We start from the raw sequence: 21457 nt of genomic DNA on the forward strand, positions 1-21457 counted from the left end.
CGCTTTCACACCGCAGTACTTTTCCCACAAAGGTTCATCAGAACTTAGTTCATGAGAACTCTTAAGGCCGCTACACACCAACCTGAGACCAAAGAACGCGTACCGAAGGCGTCCCGACTTTTACGTCCGCTACGTCGCCTGCGTCGGCTACGCCGCCCGCCTACGACATGGATGTATAATAAGAACTGGATACAGCGTGGGAGGCGGGGCCTCATTCATTCCTATGAGAGTTGCTCATTCGCGCATGATGATAAAATGGCCCAACTTTTGAGAGAGCGAAACGTCACAGATTACCCGGCATGCCTGAGAAGTACCCGTATGTGCGCTCATAGCGCATGCGCAACTTTAACCATGCCCCCCAAAATGCTCGTTCACATCAAGCACGTCAATTTGCGTACACATAATAGCACCGCACGTTCATGACAGCATGGTAATGGATTGTTATTATGATGGATTTGATATTAACGAGGCGGCAGTTAGCAGCTAGCGGTTAGCTAGTAATTATGCTAATTTACACATCAATCGTTATGTACTTTTATATTACGCTGTAACAGGATCTAGTGATATCCAAGCAACAGAGCTTCATTTAGCATGAAAGAATTATTGCACTGTATATATATATATATGTATATGTATGTATATATATACATATATATATATATATATATATATATATATATATATATATATATACATATATATATACACATATATATATATATATACATATAGATATATATATATACATATATATATATATATACATATAGATATATGTATATATGTATATATATATATTAGGGCTGTCAGTCGATTAAAATATTTAATCGCGATTAATCGCATGATTGTCCATAGTTAATCGCGATTAATCGCAAATTAATCGCACATTTTTTATCTGTTCTAAATGTACCTTAGAGGGATATCTTTCAAGTTTTTAATACTCTTATCAACATATGAGTGGACAAATATGCTTTATATGTTTGTTTATTATCATTTGAACAATGACAAATATTCTCATGAATATTAAACACAACAACCTCTGAACATTACAAATATTCGCCTCAATTCAACCTGGAACCTCTCTCATACTGTGTGTGTGTGTGTGTGTGTGTGTGTGTGTGTGTGTGTGTGTGTGTGTGTGTGTGTGTGTGTGTGTGTGTGTGTGTGTGTGTGTGTGTGTGTGTGTGTGTGTGTGTGTGTGTGTGTGTGTGTGTGTGTGTGTGTGTGTGTACTGTGATGGATCGTTGAGCTATGTGCAGCTCAAGGCATATATGCTCGAATGGGAGCTGCCTGGACGCTGCAATAATGTTGCGCGTACTATCCATGCTGAGTGTGCTGACTTTTCGTACAATGTCCCACTGTCTGGCTACCTGCATAAAGTCAAGTGCTCGGCGCAGTTGTCGGCGAAATGTCATTGAAACAGCTCCTTATATCCGTTAGCGCAGCTAGCTAGCACCAGATGCTAACAACAACAACACGTAAGGTGTGCCTCGCTCGCGCGAGTCGCGCCACACATACACACTCCCTCCCGGTCCTCCCGATGGCCAGTCCGGGCCTGCCAGTGAGCGTGGAAGTGTGGTCTGCCACAAGCGGGCAGCAGGAGCGGGGCTGTCAGCATCAGCTTGTCGATGGTATTTTACACTCGATGCGCTCTGAAACTACGGCGGCCGAGGACAAAAAATACACATGCGTTAATCGCGTTAAAATAATTAGTGGCGTTAATTTTTTTTTGCGTTAACGCGTTATTAACGCGTTAACTTGACAGCCCTAATATATATATATATATACATATATATATACATATCTCATATATATGAGAGCATCAGACATTGCCAGTAACTGCGATTTACACAAAAAGTGTCTAGATTGTCACCGGGCTTACTACACCCCTAAGAGTAGTGCAGATAAAACACACAAGTGTCTGGTGAAAAAATGCAAAACATGTAATGAAAAATTACCCTCTGCTTCTACAGGCGAGTGTGAAAAACATCTGTGTTACATCGGAGTGTTACCCAAAGAGACAGAACACAATGACAACATTGTGTTTTATGATTTTGAAACAATGGCGGGGGCAGACGGTGTACATGTCCCCTTCCTGGTGTGTACAAAAACCCTTGCAGGCGAAATTTGGGTCGCTGAGGGTACCGACTGTGCACTGCAGTTTCTGACACACTTTAGGCGCCCCAAGTTCAAGAATACAACCTTCATTGCTCACAATGCTAAGGGTTTTGACAGCTATCTCATTATCAATGCAATGATTGAACAAGGGTTAAAACCATCTTTGATAATGCAGGGAAGTAAAGTGATCTCTTTTACTGACCAAGATTCCAGGCAAAAGTACATAGACTCTCTGTCTTATCTCTCTATGTGTTTAGCAGCAATGCCAAAAGCTTTGGGATTTGAAGATAAAATCAAGGGGTATTTCCCTCACGGTTTCAGCTCTAAGGTCAATCTGAGTTATATCGGACCTTACCCGCCGGCACACTGTTACGGGACTGAACGCATGACAACTGATGAAAAGAGTGACTTTTTCGCATGGTATGAGACGGTACGCACGGGTACTTTTGATTTTCGAAAGCAGGCATTGCTTTACTGTAAAAACGATGTTGACATTCTTGCACAGGGCTCCACTTTATTTCGAAAAGGGTTCCTCGAAGAGACCGGTGTAGATCCTTTTAGTCGTGCGACCATTGCTTCGGCCTGTATGAAAGTTTTCACCACAGACTTTCTTCCCCCAAAAACCCTAGCAATCCCCCCACCCAACGACTATCGCCGTGAAAACAAGGCGTACTCCAACGCGGGTATTCAGTGGCTAGAGTGGGTGGCTCATACTGAGGGGGTATTTATTCAACATGCATTGAATGAAGGTGAGAAGCGAGTGGGACGTTTCGTCGTCGATGGTTTTGCTGAAGTTGAGGGAGTAAAGATTGTTTGGGAATTTCTTGGTTGTTTTTATCACGGGTGTCCATCTTGCTATAAGGGGCATGAGAAAAACCCCTTAACAGGTGACACATTTGAGCGGCTCCATGCTGCTAGTGAGGAAAAGCTGCACGAGCTACAGTCTGTTCACGGGGCCAGAGTGATCGTTATGCGAGAGCATACATGGGGTGAGATGAAAAAATCCAATCAAGATTTGCAGGCCTTCCTCAGGGAATACAAAGCTCCAGAACCGCTGACCCCTAGGGATGCTTTGTACGGTGGAAGGACATGTGCCGTGAAGTTGAGGCACACGGCAGCGGCAGATGAATTGATTCATTATTGTGATTTCACCTCCCTATACCCCTTTGTAAACTGTACAGGCCTATATCCGCTAGGCCACCCCCAGATCATCTTCCGAGATTTCAAAGATCCTCAGAGTTATTTTGGGTTAATCAAAGCCACAGTAGACCCTCCCAGGGGTCTTTACTTTCCAGTCCTGCCTTACAGAACTGCAGCGGGTAAGCTAGTGTTCACCCTCTGCCGTACATGCGCTGAGCTTAACAACCAACAGGGGGCCTGCACCCACAGCAAAGAGGAAAGAGCATTAACAGGAGTTTGGGTGACAACATAATTCAACAAGGCCCTGGACAGGGGTTACAAGCTGACTCAGATCACAGAGGTGTGGCATTTTGAGAGCAAACGTGACAGCATTTTTGTAGATTATATACACACATTTTTGAAGGGTAAACAAGAAGCATCAGGTTATCCTTCAGAGGCAACAGATGACGAGAGCAAACAAAAGTATGTGACAGACTACCATGCTAATCAGGGGATCTTGCTGGATACAGCTAAAATCACATCAAACCCAGCCAAAAGACAAGTGTCAAAACTATGTCTCAACAGTTTCTGGGGTAAATTTGCTCAGAGAAGCAATCGGACTCAGACTAAGATTGTGACCAAACCAGAAGAATTTCTTAACCTCTTGTTTTCAGCTAAACATAAGGTTAAGTATTTCTCATTCATCAATGACAGGACGGCTCTTGTCCAGTGGTGTTATGGTGATGATTGTTATCCCCCTCCCAACAAGGTAGATAACATATTCATTGCAGCATTCACCACGGCCTATGCCAGGCTAAAACTGTACAGTGAATTGGAGAAATTGCAGCACGGAGTTTTCTACTATGACACAGATAGTATCATCTATGTGACAAGACAGGGGGAGACTCCACTGCCTATGGGGGTTTATCTGGGGGATCTTACAGATGAACTGGGGGGCGATACAATCAAAGAGTTTGTTTCTGCAGGTCCTAAAAGTTATGCATACCAAACCAAAAATCAAAAAAAGGTTGTGATGCGAGTGAAAGGGATTACACAGACGCATGAGTGCTGTGAACGAGTGAACTTTGACAGTCTTAAAGATCTGGTGGAAGGCTACGTTCAAAACACTGAGAGGGGGCGGGTTCTTGAAGCCCCACAACACAACATTGTACGAAATAAAGAGGGTTTCGTTCTGAGAAATGTGTCATTTACCAAAAAGTTCAGAGTGGTGTTTGATAAAAGACGTCTGCTAGACGGAGGAAATACTTTGCCTTTTGGGTATTGAGAAATAATAAGAAGAGACAAAAATGTTTTCACCCAGCCAAATTGAATTTGAGCCCAGACTACGTGTTCCTTTTTCCTGTATAGTAGTGGGGCCAAGCGGGTGTGGAAAAACTTTTTTTGTCAAGAATGTATTGCAAAATTGTATTCATGTAATGGATGTACAACCTCAAAATATTGTGTGGATTTATACTTCTTTCCAACCCATGTACGCAGAACTGCAGGAAAAGAATAAAGATGTGAAATTCATCAAAGGTCTGCCTGAATCATTTGAAGATGAATCTCTATTTCCTCCTGATCAAAGTCATTTGATTATATTGGACGATGTTATATTTCAGGCCTCGGAGCCTCCGGAAGTAGTCCGACTTTTCACCCAATACCGCCATCATAGAAATATGAGTGTTATGATGCTGACACAGAATGTTTTTCATCAAGGGAAGAATAGTCGAACAATTAGTCTGAATACTAATTACATGGTCTTGTTTAAAAACCCCAGAGACAGATTACAGATGAACATACTTGCTCAGCAAATATACCCTGGTAATAAATCATTTTTCCTACAAAGTTTTGAAGATGCCACCAAGGATCCTCACGGTTATTTAATCGTAGACATGACCCCCAGCTGTCCAGACATCTACAGACTTAGACCAGGAGCACTACGCACACAGTGGTTAGTTGTTTACGTACCAAAACCGAAAACTTGAAAACAGTATGTCTGCTCGTTTAAAAAGAAACATGCCCCTGCTAAAGGCTTTATGTCAGGCCAGGCCCTCGAAGCGTAAGGATATTCTCAACAACTGCTCCACGGATTTTCTTCAATCACTCTGTGAACTGTCTTTAAATCTTCTAAAGGGTAACATTCCGCTATCTGGAGCTCAGTATAAGAAACTCAAAAAACAAAAGAAAATTATCAAACTCTTGGCCAATAAAAAGACCAACATAAAAACTAAACACAAGGCCTTAAGAAAACAATCTGGGGGTTTTCTTCTGCCTCTGCTAGGTGCTGTGATCCCCATTTTAGGACAGCTTTTAGGAGGGCTTATTCGACCAAAGTAAACCATGAGTCAAAAGATGTTTTTGTTAACACCTCACCAGTTTAATCAGCTCAATCCGACTGGTGTAACTAACCCCCATAGCAAGGAAACAATGAGACGTACAGCAGAAGATGTTCTGGATGAAAAAATGAGAGCCGTACTAAACGAAACAGGTATAACCCCTTATGAAAAAATAAGAAAATACAACGCCTTGCTGCAGAGATACCTCAACTTACTCAAACAAGAAGGGCAGGAGGAAAGGCATAATACTTTAACTCTACCTGAAGACACTGGGTTGCAAAAAGGAGAAGAAAAGAAGGGCATTTCCACTGATGGAATAAAGAATGAGGTACTCCAAAATCTTCCAAAACGTTACCGTAAGAATGCAGAGTACATTATGAATAAACTAGTCCAGAGCAGCGATGGATGAAATGAAACGGGTGAATTTATAGACAAGGGTAGAGCTGTGAAAGGATCCCATATGATGGATTTATTAAAAAATCTCTCGTGGTCATATAAAAATACAGAAGAACCTAAAGGATGGAAGGTTTTTCTAAATACTCTCAGGGGGTTAAATGTTCCGTCAACCGTTTTTTATAACCGCCAAGCTCGTGAACAATACAGTTTACTTAAAACAGGTGAACTGCCTGGAGAGCATAAGACTGGAGAGCGTAAGACAAAAAGAAGAAGAAGAAGAGGAGGAAAAGACCAAGAAGAAGAAGAAGAAAGTAAATTAGACCCTCCTCCGACTGTAGTAAAGAAGAGATCAAGGAAAGTTGTAGAGTTAAGCCCTCGCTGGTTACATTTCCCCATTTAATAAAGACAGAGTCACTTGAATTAATTTTGTCTCCAGACCTTTTATATTTTATTTTTTTTACATTTTGTAACAATCTTTAAACATTTGCAGAGAACAAACACTGTGGTTAAAATGAGTGTCTTTATGACGTCTCTCACACCGCTGGTATTTTTTCACAAAATTCGTTACAGCAGCATCATTTTTTATCACATCATCTTGATACAGAGATAACACATTTTCAGCCCAGACGCTCTTTTACATAGGTAAAAAACACAATGCTGACCACAGGCTGTAGACAGGACATTTTGAAGCTGATGGTTGTGGTGTAAAATAGTTTTACATTGTTTTTCTAGAAATTGTAGGATGCTTTTAGGATAATGACTGAAATTGGGAGGAAATCCGAAAGAGTCAAAAAAAGTCCCCACATCGTCTCCTTCTAAAGTCACTGCTAGCCAGTGTTCCCCTGGCATGTGGGAGGGGTGGGTGTTTACAATCATGTATACAGGGTATCTAAATAATTGTTTTACTTGGGGTAGCTGATCTGACGCCCACACACCACCAAACGAATCCCCCAACATATGCCGCAGGAGACTGTCCAATTGATGATTATTCATTTTGTAATATTTTTCTTAGTAATAGTCTACCAGCACTTGACGTTTTGAATTAATCTCCAGAATTGAATCAAAACAAGAATATACGATTAAAGTTGTAGTCTGGGGCAGCGGTACTCGGAATCTCATTTCCAGTCTTAAACTACCGCTTGTGATAGGGGACAATGCGTCAGCATCTTCCCCTGCAGTGAGATTAAATACGAATAATGAGTACCCTTGTTCGAAATCCTCTCGGTCAATACTCAGAGGTAGGTCTTTCATGTGTCTCCCCGTAGCAGTGAACATATTGTAAAACTCTCGGACTGAAGACCCCCGGTTAAATTGCGGTTGGAATGCTTTGGCCGGTACTTGTCTGCCGTCCTGACACAAAGCCAGATATTCCATATCGTTATGAAGGAAATTAAAAGGTGAAAGCGTTCTCCTTCCTGTGAACGCTTCGTGATTTACCATACCCAAAACTATGTATTTAGGCATATTACCCAGAAAGAGATTTTCTTGATTACATATTCTGGAATTCACCGGAATGCTGTATGTTTTGATATTTACACGAGATAGAGGGTAGAGAGCGTTGCCTCTCATCAGTGCCGCCGCATGACCTAAACGCACGGCTGGGGCAATGGTCGCTTTCTTGATAAAAAGCGAGGCCCCCAGTATTTTTAGACGGTATGTGGAGTCATTTGCACACATGAGAGTAAAGGCATCGTTAGATCTGGTGAGTTTGATTCTCAAATCTACAGAGTTCAGGAGAAGCCTCTCGCTGAAAAATATATCTGTGTGTAGAGCTCCCATCAGATGAAGCTCTCGAGACTCAGCGGTGAATGCAGCTCTCTTTACTAGACCCTTGTTTGGCCCATTGGTGATCACTACAGAGTCCATAGCTCCTGCGGTGTCTTTATAAAATAAGCCGGCAGTGAATTGAGTTTTTAAAGTAGAATCAGAGTAATTCAATAAAGTTTCAATCATCGTTCTGTAAGGATGTGTCGAGCTGGACTGAGAAATCAGCCTGTTCCCTAGAATAACGTTGCATTGACTAAAAATTGTATTCAGAGGATAATTAACAAGTGCCACGGGAGCATCGACTGCCAGATTAGTCCCATCGGCGTTGGTTATTTTGATCCTGAGATGCATCAGTGTGTCATTCATATCAAGGTATTTATCCCCGTCCCCTGGAATGAAAAGTTCATTGGGTCCATCCTCTGTTATGGCAGACAACTGAAGGACCTCTGTGTAGTGTTTTTCATCTATAGAAAGCTGCGTCATGGGAGCCGAAAACAAATCCAGCTCTGCCATGCTACATTCAGCAGATTTGTGATGTAAAAGAGCCATATTTAACACTCTAAAATATATCTCTCCCCAGTGCGTTCCTTCTTCGTGGGTGTTTTTTCCCTAATGATTTTCTCTTGGTTGAGCGCTTCCCCTTTTTAAAGCCTGCCGGAACCCGTTTTCCTGGAGGTCTCTTCCTGGCCCTTCTTGCTAAAACCATCAGGCCTCCTGATCCTTCTTGAGACCCGTGATCCGATTGGCCGCCAAAATTATGGACAGCCTTACTGATTACATCAGATGCAATATTTTTGACCGCCGATTTAAGATGAGGTTTAGCTATGGCAAACCCCCTTCTCACCAACGGTGCTACAAAACGAAATAATCTTGAGAATATAGAACCAATGCCTCTACCGTACATAACGGGTGCTCCATAAAAACCAGGCAATGACCCTCCAGCTTGATTTTCATAGTAGCTAACAAAACGTTGTGGATCTTGATGAATCATCGTTTTGCAAATGATTGCCCCGCTTTTGAAGGTCGGAAATGAAGTTTCACTACACTCTTGCCGTAGGTAAACTTTACAGGTTCGTTCTGATCGTTTTTTATCTCTATCTGTATATTTTCGATATGCGTTTTTGTTACCGGCAAATAATATGCAGGACTAAAATACTGGGTGATGGTGTCACCGAATGTCCCTTTTATATCTACGGTTCTCAGGAGAGGAGCAAAAGCGTCACCTACCCTCTGATTGACATCAGAGTCAATTTTTCTGAAGCAGGACTCCAGTTCCGCCTTGAGCTGACTTATGGTGCTATAGTAACCCCCACGGAACATTTGAAGCTTTACCTTGCTCACTATCTCGGGGGATTTTGATTTCTTTATCCATTCAAAATAGGCTACATCTAGAGGTAAGTTATACCAAGTGTGTGGGTATGACATTTCTGTCATGGCTACCTGCCCACGAACCGTCTAAATGCAAAGGTTGTGCTAAGTTTACCTGGTAACTAGAGCTTGTATTGTTTTGAAATACATCAAGACTGGCATTGGAAGGCAGCGTAATGTAGAACCCCTCATTTATCTCCATGGTTGTAATGAAGGACTGAGCGTTAAGTCTGTTGTTTTTATACATCTTTGATCTCCCCAGCATCAACCCAGCCGTTGAATTTCTCGGGCCAGTTCTTCCAGCATACATACATCTGTTTTTTCCCTCTCACAACACGCCTTTTCAGAATTTTCTCAACTTGAAAAGCCTTGTCACGAGATACCTTCACTTTTTGTAACTCTTTCTCATAAAAAGTCCCCTTGATCTCCTCCCCATCATAATCTTTGAGTTTGTAAACAGGGGGTTGACGAGGTATGCCTTCAGACACCGTAAATAATTCGTCTGTATAACTCTGTTCATATTTTTTATCAAAGACCCCTCTCAGCTTGGAAATTCTTACAAGCTCCCCCTCCTTAAAGTTCATTTAGCAGCTTTTTTACGATGGCTAGATGGGGTGTACAGGTTACGAAACACTTGAGCCGCATTTTCCTTTGTCACCTGCAGCGGCGTCATTTTAATACTTCGGTGATAACTATTATTGTAGCTTTCAATTAGTTCAGGCAAGACGTCTATGTATCTATGAGTGTTTTTAGCTGTAAAATACCTCCACATTTTAGTTTTCAGCGTACGGTTAAATCTCTCTACCACACACGCCTTCATATCACTGGCTGTTGCATAATGTGCAATACCTCGTTTCTTCAATAAGGCTTGAAAAACTTTGTTAAAGAATTCTTTCCCTGCGTCTGTTTGCATCTTTTTAGGAATCTGACTGTGTGTTAAAATTGTATCAAAGGCTTTCGCAACCTCTACACCAGTCTTCTTCTTTATTGCCTGAGCATAGGCTTTTTTCGAAAATACATCTATGACTGTTAACAAATAATTATAACCATCATTATGTTTGGATAACGACTGCATATCGCAGAGGTCAGCTTGAAATTGCTGTAGCGGTCTGAGTACGAAAACTCTGTTTCTTACAAAAATGTACCCTTGACGGCTTATGCAAAGTATAAGCATCCTGTTCTGATAAAAATTCTCTGACTTTCTCTACATTTACTTGTTTACCCGTCTCATTCTGTACAGCTCTACGGAGTTTATCAACGCCCCCTAAACTCCCTGGATTAGAAGGAGTGTAATACACCCTTTGCATGACACGTTTCTCAGACATGTTCCCTGTTACCGTCCCAATGAGGTAATGAATACAACAGTTTTGTTACAACACATTTTATTGATTTGCTGCATATACCAACAACAGATTTAAAAAAACATTTTCTCCCCAACAGAAAATCAAAAAACAAATTAAATCAAAAACATGATTACAAAGAAGGACACACTAGATCAAGTAAAATAAAAATAAAAAAAGTAAAATAAAAAAACATGGTGGTACTTTTTACGAAAAGTATCAAACTCTTCCTGTCGTTGCCAAAAGTCCCACGCGTCTGTTATATTCTTCAGCTGGGACTCGTCGTTTTCAACAAGCTTTTCGTAAAGCTTGTTGATTTTAGCCTCAAAGCGTCTTGTGCTTCTGAGATTGTGAAGAATCGCCTCGGCAGCTCCAAAGATCCTTCTCTCCGACACATGAAGCTTGCTCGAGTGTAGAGAACCCCGAATGGCTGGAATGAAACGGTCGGTCCACAGTCTCTTTACCACTTCATCATAGTTTCGATCCAGAAAATATTCTGGCATCTCAAACAAACACTCGTGCTGCATTTGACTGGGATGGTCGACTTGACAGCCATAACATTGTTCCTTTCTGTACAGATGCACGACCCTATCCAACAGATGAACCACCACAGCTTTTACCGTATTCAGGAATGACGCTGTCCTTGCCCCGTCTACAGCATCACACTCTGGAGCATAACCATAGCTATAAGCATAGCATGTCGATTCATCGCCTGCTACCGAGGAGTCTGAAGAAGCTGTTGATTTCCTCGGGGGGTCTGGTGAAGTAGATGGAGGTTGATACATATCCTGCCAGCCAGTAACATCAACGCCAGCAACATCACTGTTGAGCTCGGGTGTCCAGATTGTTGGAGATGATGGCGGTCTGTCAGGAGCTTGTTCCAGGCTGCAACTCGCGGGGAGAGACTTGTTTTTTCTCAGATCCAGGGCTTGTTCCATGCTGCAACTCGCGGGGAGAGACTTGTTTTTTCTCAGATCCATGGTTAGTCTTCAACGGTTGTCTTAGTGGGTCCTTAGTTTTAAATGATCTGGTGAGGGGGTGGGACTTATTATGTTGAGGGGGAGGAGGAGGAGGAGTCATCTGCAAAAGTGAGAGTTTTTCTCACCGTTATAATGTCTATCGCTGTTTGACTCTGTTTAAAAAGTTCTTTAAGCTTTGTAGATTTTTCATCTATCATTTTCAGCCAAGCAGCCAGAGGCACACGCAAGGATGTTTGAAAAACCCCACATGTAGAGTTGAAATACTCCAAAACAAAATCATCAGAGGGTTCCTTTCCCCGCGTCACCAAACGGCTTGAGCGGTAATACCATCTACCAGATGGTCCGCTTTTAGTTTCCCAGACGGTGCTTGTCAGGATTCTTTTCACTTCTGGCGGCGGCGGGTGAATATTTTCTTCCTCTTCTTCCACATTGAGGGGTTGCGGTGAAAACTCTTCTTTGATCTCGACCACAGTTTGCGTTTCTTTGCTTTTTGCTGCAGGTTTCATGGACATTGCACATACGATGCCTGAACGACTCCACAATGCTTCCATGATGGTTTCTTTATGCACTGCTTTTTCTGATACAACGGTTGCACGGAGATCTCTGGAAGACACCAGAGTTAACACAGCCCAATCTGTTGAGGTCAACGTTGCTTTAACACTGCGGGGTCCATAAGTTTCTCCATTCTTCAGATTGTAGAAATGTAGTTCATTCGCCATATAGTTGAACACATAACCCCAAATATCTCCATTTTCCAGACTCCATTTTTCATGAAGAGCCTCCGGCGGAGGGGTTTGAACCCGGCACAGATACTGCATCCGTTTCTTGACCGGCGCTCCCGACGGATGGCGGTAAGTTGTCACCGGCGTCTCGCTGATTAAACCCATATCGATGCGTCTCTTTGCCATTTTCTTTTATTGAAAGTTTAGGTGACTTGGTGAGTGGAAATGACTGGCTTTTATCTAGTTTGCACAGATTTCTTTTTTACCTAACTCCACCCCCTCACTATCTTCTGGCATCGCAACAAAATCAGGAGGTGTCAGGAGGGGGGAGAAGGAGGGGGGGGGGGGGGGGGAGTGGTGCGCTAGACAGGGGGGAGACAGGGAGGATCTCACACCTGTACGTGATAAGGATATAACAGGCAGGTGTGATATCACACCGGCATGTTATAACACCTCGAACAAAGGAGGTCATTAGCATAACAAAAGAGGTGTGACCTGTCCGGTTTTTATGCATACTAATGTGATGAAAGCGGGATGAATATAACTACTTATGTATATATATATATGTATATATATGTATATGTATATGTATATGTATATATATATATGTATATATGTATGTATATGTATATATGTATATATACATATGTATATATATATATGTGTGTATATATATGTATATATATACATATGTATATATATATATATGTGTATATATATGTATATATATATATATATACGTATATATATATATATATATATATATGTGTATATATATATGTATATATATATATACAGTGCAATAAGCTGCTGGTAAGAAGTGCAATAAGAAGCTACAGGGACGTTAATCTACGTCGGTAATATTAACTTTATTTAATACAACATTTACGGTACAAGATTTAATAATACAGCCCATGTAGTATAATATTTTACAAATGATGAATTACAGCAAACATGTGCAATATATCCATTATTACAGCTCCGTGGGCTGGCAGTAAGGCGATATGGGTCCGTTCTTATTGTGCATCCATGGGTAAAGATAAACTCATGTAGTGCTGAACACGTAACATGAACGTGCCGGGCGGCGCGGTCCCGTGGGTTAGATGCGCGTTCATAATGCAGAGGGAAATAACTCACAGAATAACGTTATTAGCACATTTTTACAACTTGAGGAACGAATGTTTTTAATAAGGGCTATACAAGTGTTCATACTGGGTAGTTTATTTAGTTTAAAAAAAAATTTCCAACGATTTACAGACCACTCTTTCCCCATGTAAGTCAATGGGAAAAAGTGTTTCCGGGCCTGGCAACCAAAAGGAAGTGTAGTACCGCCGTTTGGCCACCACGAATATTTTCATCTGAGTCCGGCGCACTTCCTGGGGGCTTGGCCTACGCTGCCCGCCTACGAACACACCGCAAAGACTTCAGTCGACGAGTGGCAATAACTGTCCTTACCAGCAGGCAGCGGTAGTGTGCAGGGGCGCAATCCCTAGCACTAGCACTCCCCCCCCCCCGTTGACAATTTACTAGCGGTGATTACTTGCGGTACCGAGGTGGGCCGGTCGAGAGTCCCGGGCTGATTTGTAGTCCCAGTCCACCGCTGGTAGTGTGTATTCGATACAATACGATAAAAATAGTGTGTAATACAATAAAAAAAAGAGTTTGCCAAATATGTCTAATGCTGTGTTATCAATGGCTGTAGTATCAAGGTACGAAATAAAGTTTTGTATTGCCTATCCTGCTATTTGTGTTTATTCTTTTAATCACACAGTGTTAATAAAAAATAAAAAATGTGCCTACATAACTGTCAGTTGCAGCCGTACATTATTATTGGTTTAACTACTACCAGTATATTTTTAACACATTTTAAAATGACCATCTTGAACAGCTACAACGTTAAAATACTTCTAGGCAGATTGTGGAGGATAATGGGAGAAAGAATAGAGGGGCAGACAGAAACACCCATCTGAATAATGGCCACTTCTTGCTGTGATGCTCACAATAGGTAAATGAACAATGAACAGTGGTAGACAGTAGCTCTGTCTGTCTGTGTGTGCCTTCTTAATCGTTTGTTTTGGTCCCTCACTTCCGCTTCGCTTCTCATGCACTGATTCGCTAAGCTGAACAGACAATCAGAGTGATTTCTTTGGCCGACTTTCTTTGGCCAACTGTCTACCGTTTCAAAATGTTGAATCGGCCGCGGGAGGTGTGAAAATTTGCCGTAAAGAGACGACGGTGCGGGACACACCAACCTGAGTAGGGCGCCGCGAATGCCCGACTGCCTCTGACGGCCTCTGACTCCCAAAATCAGGTTGGTGTGTCAGGGCCTTTAAGGTCAAACTTCACTTGTTTTGCATCAATCTTGATACAGGGTACTATTATATGTTGTACTTTGGATTCCTAAAGCTTTTAGTCTACTATCCCATCATTCAAGGGTGGTTTTCACTATAAGTAATGGTTTTTTTTTGGACGGACACAATAATTTACATTTTCTTACTATGTTCAATCTGAATTTACTTTAAAATAAAAACATCTATATTGATTCTGAATTTTCTACATCCAACTCACAGGTTTATCATTACTTTGAGAAAAAAGATTATTAATTTACCCCTTTTAGAAGTGAAGATATAGTCATTTGTTCTGGGAATGTCATTTTCGAGCCTGAAACCTGGAAAACAGGCTCAGGGCTTAACAGGTTAAGTCATGGATGTTTAAAGTTTAACTTCTTCATATTTGTCTAACGTGATAGTTTACTTTTCATTCATGAAGTATGACGTTCCGCTCTCCATACGCTTGTCCATGTTTGTGATTGGTCAAATGTTGCTAGCCCCGCCCCTTTCATGTGAACGCGCTCTCAGCTGGACGGAGAAACCCTGGCTTGATTTACCGAGTTGATAACCAGCGTCGTAGGACCGTTTAGTGAGATCTCTTTGTTAGGGTTAGTTAAGATAACTCAAAGATATCATGGTCTGTTGAACTGGCTTCGTAGTACACAGGGCACAGGTGGCTGCATAGCAGCGCTAATGTCAAAGACACATACATTATATTTTAATTTGACCAGGATGCAGTGACAACAATATTTGGGAAGGCTTAGCCTTCCTTGGCCTACAGTACCCGCCGCCCCTGGTCTATACTTTTGTTTTTGTTTGAATATAATGTAAAAAATAGATTTGGATGTCTTTGCTGTACTTGTTGATGATGTGTGCAGAGAGAGAACAGTTAATTTCATAATGACTGAAGTTATTACATTATGTTCTCTAACAGGGACTCACTCTCTGAAGTTTTTCTACACCGCGTCCTCTGGAGTCCCAAACTTCCCAGAGTTTGTCGTGGTTGGGTTGGTTGATGAAGTTGAGATTATGCACTACGACAGCAACACCAAGAGAGCAGAACCCAGACAGGACTGGATGAACAGAATCACAGAAGAGGATCCTCAGTTCTGGGAGAGGCAGACTCAGCTCTTTCTGGGTGCCCAGCAGGTCCACAAAGACAACATTGAAACTTTAAAGCAGCGCCTCAACCTAACTGGAGGTTAGTTCATGTTTCACCTTCTACTGATAATATGTTGTTTATATCTTCATCCTGTACACACACACACACACGCACGCACACACACACGCATGCACGCACGCACGCACGCACGCACACACACACACACACCTGCTTCATGTCCAGAGGGCTGATGGCCGTCGTGTTGCTGATTCGTGATTTCCCGATGACGGTCTTTGCGAACTGAACCTGCGCCGTGATGTTAGCGACTTGCACCGAGTAGTTGTTGTTGTTGGTGATATTCAGAGTGTTCTGCAGGGGGTAAAGGGTTAAAGGTCAAATCAGGCTTTATCATTCAAAATATTAAATATTATTTAGGAAATCTTAGAATTTCAGCAGAAATAATTATAGTTATATGTGGCGGTAATAATAAAAAAAAACTAAAGGTTTCGGGGGTCTATGTTGTGAGAAATATATTCATTTTGTACAGATTTTAAACATAGAAAAGTTATTGAGTGAGGATTTAATAATATAAGGAAAATAATTGCTGAATATTTAGATAATTATACAAACGCTTCTGTCACTTATGAAGCAGAAACACGTTGTCAATGCTTTTTATGCTCTCTCTCTCTCTCTCTCTCTCTCTCTCTCTCTCTCTCTCTCTCTCTCTCTCTCTCTCTCTCTCTCTCTCTCTCTCTCTCTCTCTCTCTCAGGTGTCCACATTGACCAGAGGATGTACGGCTGTGATTGGGATGATGAGACTGGTGAGGTCAAAGGTTATGATCACCATGGTTTTGATGGAGAAGACTTCCTGATACTGGACCTGGAGACAGAGTCATACATCGCTCCAAAACCACAGGCTGTCCTCAGCAAACAGAGGTTGGATAATAACAAAGCTAGAATGGCATACTTCAAGAACTACTACACCCAGGAGTGTCCTGATTATATGAAGAATCATGCGAACCTTGGGAGGAGCTTTCTGATGAGAACAGGTAGAGTCACAGACACTCAGATTTGTGTGTTCATCGCACGCAGCCTTTCATGTCCGACCAAAACACAACATTTCAAAAAAACTGATATCAGAAGTGTTACAATTAACTTTCAAGATAATCTAATCTGTTGCTCTTCTACTTATTTTGTGATCAAATTTAATATTTTTGTAAATATAGATTAAGTAATGACTATTTTTCACATAAATAATTAAATAGTTTACATTGTTAAGAAATGTCAAGAAATTGAGAAAAACCTACATTTCCCAAAGTCTAGCTTCTTTAATCTGAACAACACTAAACAGTATTTGATATTAAATTATATAAAACTGAGAAGAAAGTCTTTATTTAACCAATTTCTCTGAAACACTGACTCTGTGTTCTCCTTCAGTGATGCTCACAGTACATCATAACTCCCTGTAGTGATATCACTGTGAGTCAATAACCTCTAAAGTGTGTTTGTGCAGAGATCCCCTCAGTGTCTCTGCTCCAGAAGTCCCCCTCCTCTCCAGTCAGCTGCCACGCTACAGGTTTCTACCCGGACAGAGCCCTCATGTTCTGGACCAGAGACGGAGAGGAGCTTCACGACAACGTGGACCACGGAGAGATCCTGCCCAACCACGACGGATCCTTCCAGATGAGCGTGGACCTGGACGTCTCCTCATTCCCCGCTGAACACTGGGACAAGTACCGATGTGTGTTCCGGCTCTCTGGGGTGAAGGACCACGTCATCTTACTGGACTCAGCTGTGATCAGGACCAACAGAGGTAAGACTGCATCACAACGGCTCAACGGTTACTAACAATCAACAGACCCTGACAACATGTCATAGTCTCTCTCTCCTGAAACATGGGTCTCAGGGGAGAGAGACTAAGAATGGTTCAAGACGAAACCCAGCATGACACCACGAGGTGAAAGGGGCCCTTCAGGAGCCTCAGACCTGATGCCCATCCTGAAGAAGCTTCCTTCCTCCGTTCAGATTGAGACTTCCTGTTGTTTCTGCTCCACAGGGAATCCCCTCCTCCTCCTCTTCATCATCGGTGCTGTAGTGGCTGCTCTCGCTCTCCTCCTCGCTGGGATTGGATTCCTGGTTTACAGGAAGAGGAACGGTGAGAGACCAATCAGAAACCTTGTCTCATGAGTTCTCAGGGTTGTTAATGTAAGGCTTTGAGGTAGCAGATCAAACTCAGAGCTCAGTGTAATGTGGATATGGAAAGATATGGTGTGTTTCTACAGGGATAATCAGTGTGGTCTAGTTCCTTGTTGTGTACGGGGCGGTGGATTGAAACACTTTCTCTGCTTGTCCTTTCAGCCAATAAAAACACTCCCTCTCCTGCCTCCAGCTCTGAGCTCACTGAGAGACTGAATCAGCCGGCACAGTGAGGGGCTTCACATCAACTCTCCACCTGTTGTTACAGAGCTCTTTATCTGCTCTCAAACCTCTCCAGCTGCAGCATTAGAGTTCAAATCCTATTTACAAACAGCACGTGCAGAAACACAACTTAATAAATATTAGAAGTAACATAGGTTCTATTTACATAAGAGTACTACATGTAAGATTACAAACCACTTGTCACCACCAGCACCATAAAGTACAGCACGTGAAAAATATGACAGCTCCCTCCTCACCCAACTGGCTCACAGTCCTCAAAGACAGAATGGATACTCACACCCCCAAGAAAGACAGAGAAAAAATGAGGAGACGAGTGGACAAGTACGTTAAAAAGTGGCAACAGGAAGGACTACTGAATCCATCAACAGATGCCCCACCCCCACTTGAACAAAGAAAACATCTGATGAAGATACTACAGAATAGAGTAAACCTGGAAAAAATTGTACCACCAGGAGAAGGATGGAAAACCCGGAAGAGCAGAAACAAAAGATTGGAGAAGGCCGAAAAAGAACAAATAATGGGAAAGAACATAACAGTCGGATTAGGAAGACTCCTGGTCGCTCACACAACAATGTTTCCGGTCACCACCACAGAAGAAAAGGCCCCATTAACCGACCCTAATAGGGATGAGCAACAAGCCCCAGAGACCTCAACGCCCACTGCCCAACTGTACCCGTTACTGGCTACAAAACCACCCCCCTATCCAGGGGGCTGCACGATATTGGAAAAAACTGACACTGCGATACTTTTTCCCCCTGCGATATATATATATATATATATATATATATATATATATATATATATTGCGATATGAAAAAATACAGGAATTGAAGAGAGACCGTTTTGTTTGTCCGCAAACTATCCTTTCTTGAACTTTAATGCTATACAATTGGTATTTTTCGAACTATATTTAACCGAATGAAGGATTTTAGTCACGGACGTCTGTATCTTAAGTTATCAGAGCAACAAGGTGAGCTAGCTCGGTTAGCAGCGCCGAACTGCCCTGGAGAAACACATGAAACTACTTTATTCTGTGTTTTTACCTTTAATCATCGGGTCCGTTTGCTTTGGAGATTTGATTGTGATTGGTGGTTTGCTGTCACTCACTCAAGTACCCCTGACATGAGAGCCGCGCCAGTTTTCCTTTTGTAGCAAGCAGCAAAAGAATTGTAACTCGACGTGTTTGAGTTCATTTGCCTACTTAATATCGCACGTGCATGCGCATATCGCGATTATCGTCACAACACGATATGTCGTGCAGCCCTACCGTTCGCAGCATCGATCCAGGCCCCAGCACTCGCTGATCCCCGGACCGAGAACAAAAACACTCAACATTACGAAAGGCCGCATGGAAGTACAGCCCAGTAAGGCAGGCCTAGCGGTACCCATCCTCACAGCACAGATCCAGTCACTAGACAAACAGGTACAGACCATAACAGAAATGCTGACCAAACAATTTAAAAAGGAAGAACGCCAGACAGAATCTCGCCTACTCGAACCAAGTCTGAACAATACGAGACGCGAACAACGACAGGCAGACGTCCTGAATTCCCCCAGCCTAGAAGAATTAAGTTAAAAGGCCCAGACCAAAATGTAACCATAACACCCCGATTGAATGTGACCAGACCCCAATCTAAATCGAACAAGGCGATGGATGAGCTTTCCCAAAAAGACAGGCAAACCGCCCCAGAAGGGTCTGTAACCAGAGCCCTAGCTGGGTTAACTTCCCTCAGTGTAGAACTGGCCGAGAATGCAGGAGTAGGCAAAATGTTTGGAGATATGTGGGAAAATACTTTGGGAAGTGGAAAACACTGGTAATGTCAGTTTGCGTTTCATTGACCCTAGGGATAGTCATATTAGTGATGTGTGGATGTTGTTGCATCCCTTGTATCCGCACCCTGACTGAGAGATTAATAACCACAGCCCTGGCCAAACAAACTGAATCTGATGTCCCGCCCCCTTATCAAATGCCCTTGTTGGCAGAGAACGATGATAGTGAACCAGAGGAAGATTTATAATCTCTGGACCCACAACAAGTACCCCTGGAGTAATCTCCCTCACCAACCTACCCCCAGGGGCTCTGGCCCGACTCCAAAACCCCCTCAACGATTATTTGGAGTACTAGAAGACTCATCTTAAAATTAGGTTCTAGGGAATAAAAGAGAGGGACAATAAAAGGTACAATTGAAACCCTGCAGGTTAGAGTCAGCCTCAGTCCCTTAGAATTCAAAATAGTCACTACACTGAAAATATAGTATGGAAAGTATTGTTCACCCCTTAAAAGGTGTGAAAGGAGGGACATTTTCATACTATAAATGATTAGGCATGGCACTGTGAAGTCAAGAGCACTACCAGAAAACTATAACTCTGCTTTTACACTTTTATATACATTTATACGTTTATACTTTTATATTTTACATTTATTCACAGTGTCACAGATTATGCATTTCATAATCCATCACGTGCAAATATTAAATTACGTGAAAGGAGGGATTGAAGAATATTATTGCTTGCTCATAAAGAAATGTTTATGAATAATGTGCTACCAGAAGGTCTGAAACTATGAAGAGAAGTGAGCTTCATGACAGTGTTAATGGTGAGCACAACATAAGGAAGGATCTGCATTTCTGCTACTTTTTTTAGATTTATTTGCTGAGGTTCAGGAGAGGGCACCGTGCCAGGCACGAGCAGTTCAGAGCTTAGCACGTGACAGGAGAAACAGACAGTCAGTGTAGTGTAGGGCCATGATGACCGTGGGAAGAAGACTGGACCTGGGCGAAGCCAAGAGGCGTAGGCTCGCCTGTACTCCAATCAACAATCGACAGCACCTCACTCAGAAATACACATATCCAATCATAATATGACACCTTTATTCTGTAATAAGTATATGAAATGTGTTTTGCCAGTTTCCGGGGCTCTGGAAGGAAATGTTAGACAGTTAACTGCTTGGAGTGAAAACTGCTCGCGGCCTGTGGAACACTGATCTCCAGAAACCTCAGCTGAGCTTTTGTATTCCTTATCACAACTGAAATAAATCAGTTTTATTATAACCTGATTGCCTGGTCCGACTCCTTGCTTCACAGAGGAATTTTGAACATGACATAACTCACAGCAGAGTTTAGTCTCCCGTTAACTCACGGCAGAGTTTAGTCTCCCGTTAACTCACTGCAGAGTTTAGTCTCCCGTTAACTCAAGGCAGAGTTTAGTCTCCCGTTAACTCACTGCAGAGTTTAGTCTCCCGTTAACTCAAGGCAGAGTTTAGTCTCCCGTTAACTCACGGCAGAGTTTAGTCTCCCGTTAACTCAAGGCAGAGTTTAGTTTCCCGTTAACTCAAGGCAGAGTTTAGTCTCCCGTTAACTCAAGGCAGAGTTTAGTCTCCCGTTAACTCACGGCAGAGTTTAGTCTCCCTTTAACTCAAGGCAGAGTTTAGTCTCCCTTTA

At 42.3% G+C, this 21457-nt stretch overlaps 1 protein-coding gene across 1 annotated transcript in view; it reads left to right on the forward strand.

Moving 5' to 3' along the window:
* The window catches only part of LOC117474106 (major histocompatibility complex class I-related gene protein-like), a gene marked incomplete at its 5' end in the record, with an annotated part of 183941 nt that extends 162869 nt beyond the window's left edge, over positions 1–21072 (forward strand). The window contains 2 exon segments of the mRNA XM_034120145.1: positions 17635–17733; positions 17937–21072. Coding sequence (XP_033976036.1) covers positions 17635–17733; positions 17937–18007 — 170 coding nt within the window.
* Positions 21073–21457: the final 385 nt, after the last annotated feature.

Source organism: Trematomus bernacchii, unplaced genomic scaffold (assembly GCF_902827165.1).
Source record: "Trematomus bernacchii unplaced genomic scaffold, fTreBer1.1, whole genome shotgun sequence".
Taxonomy (NCBI): Eukaryota; Metazoa; Chordata; class Actinopteri; order Perciformes; family Nototheniidae; genus Trematomus; species Trematomus bernacchii.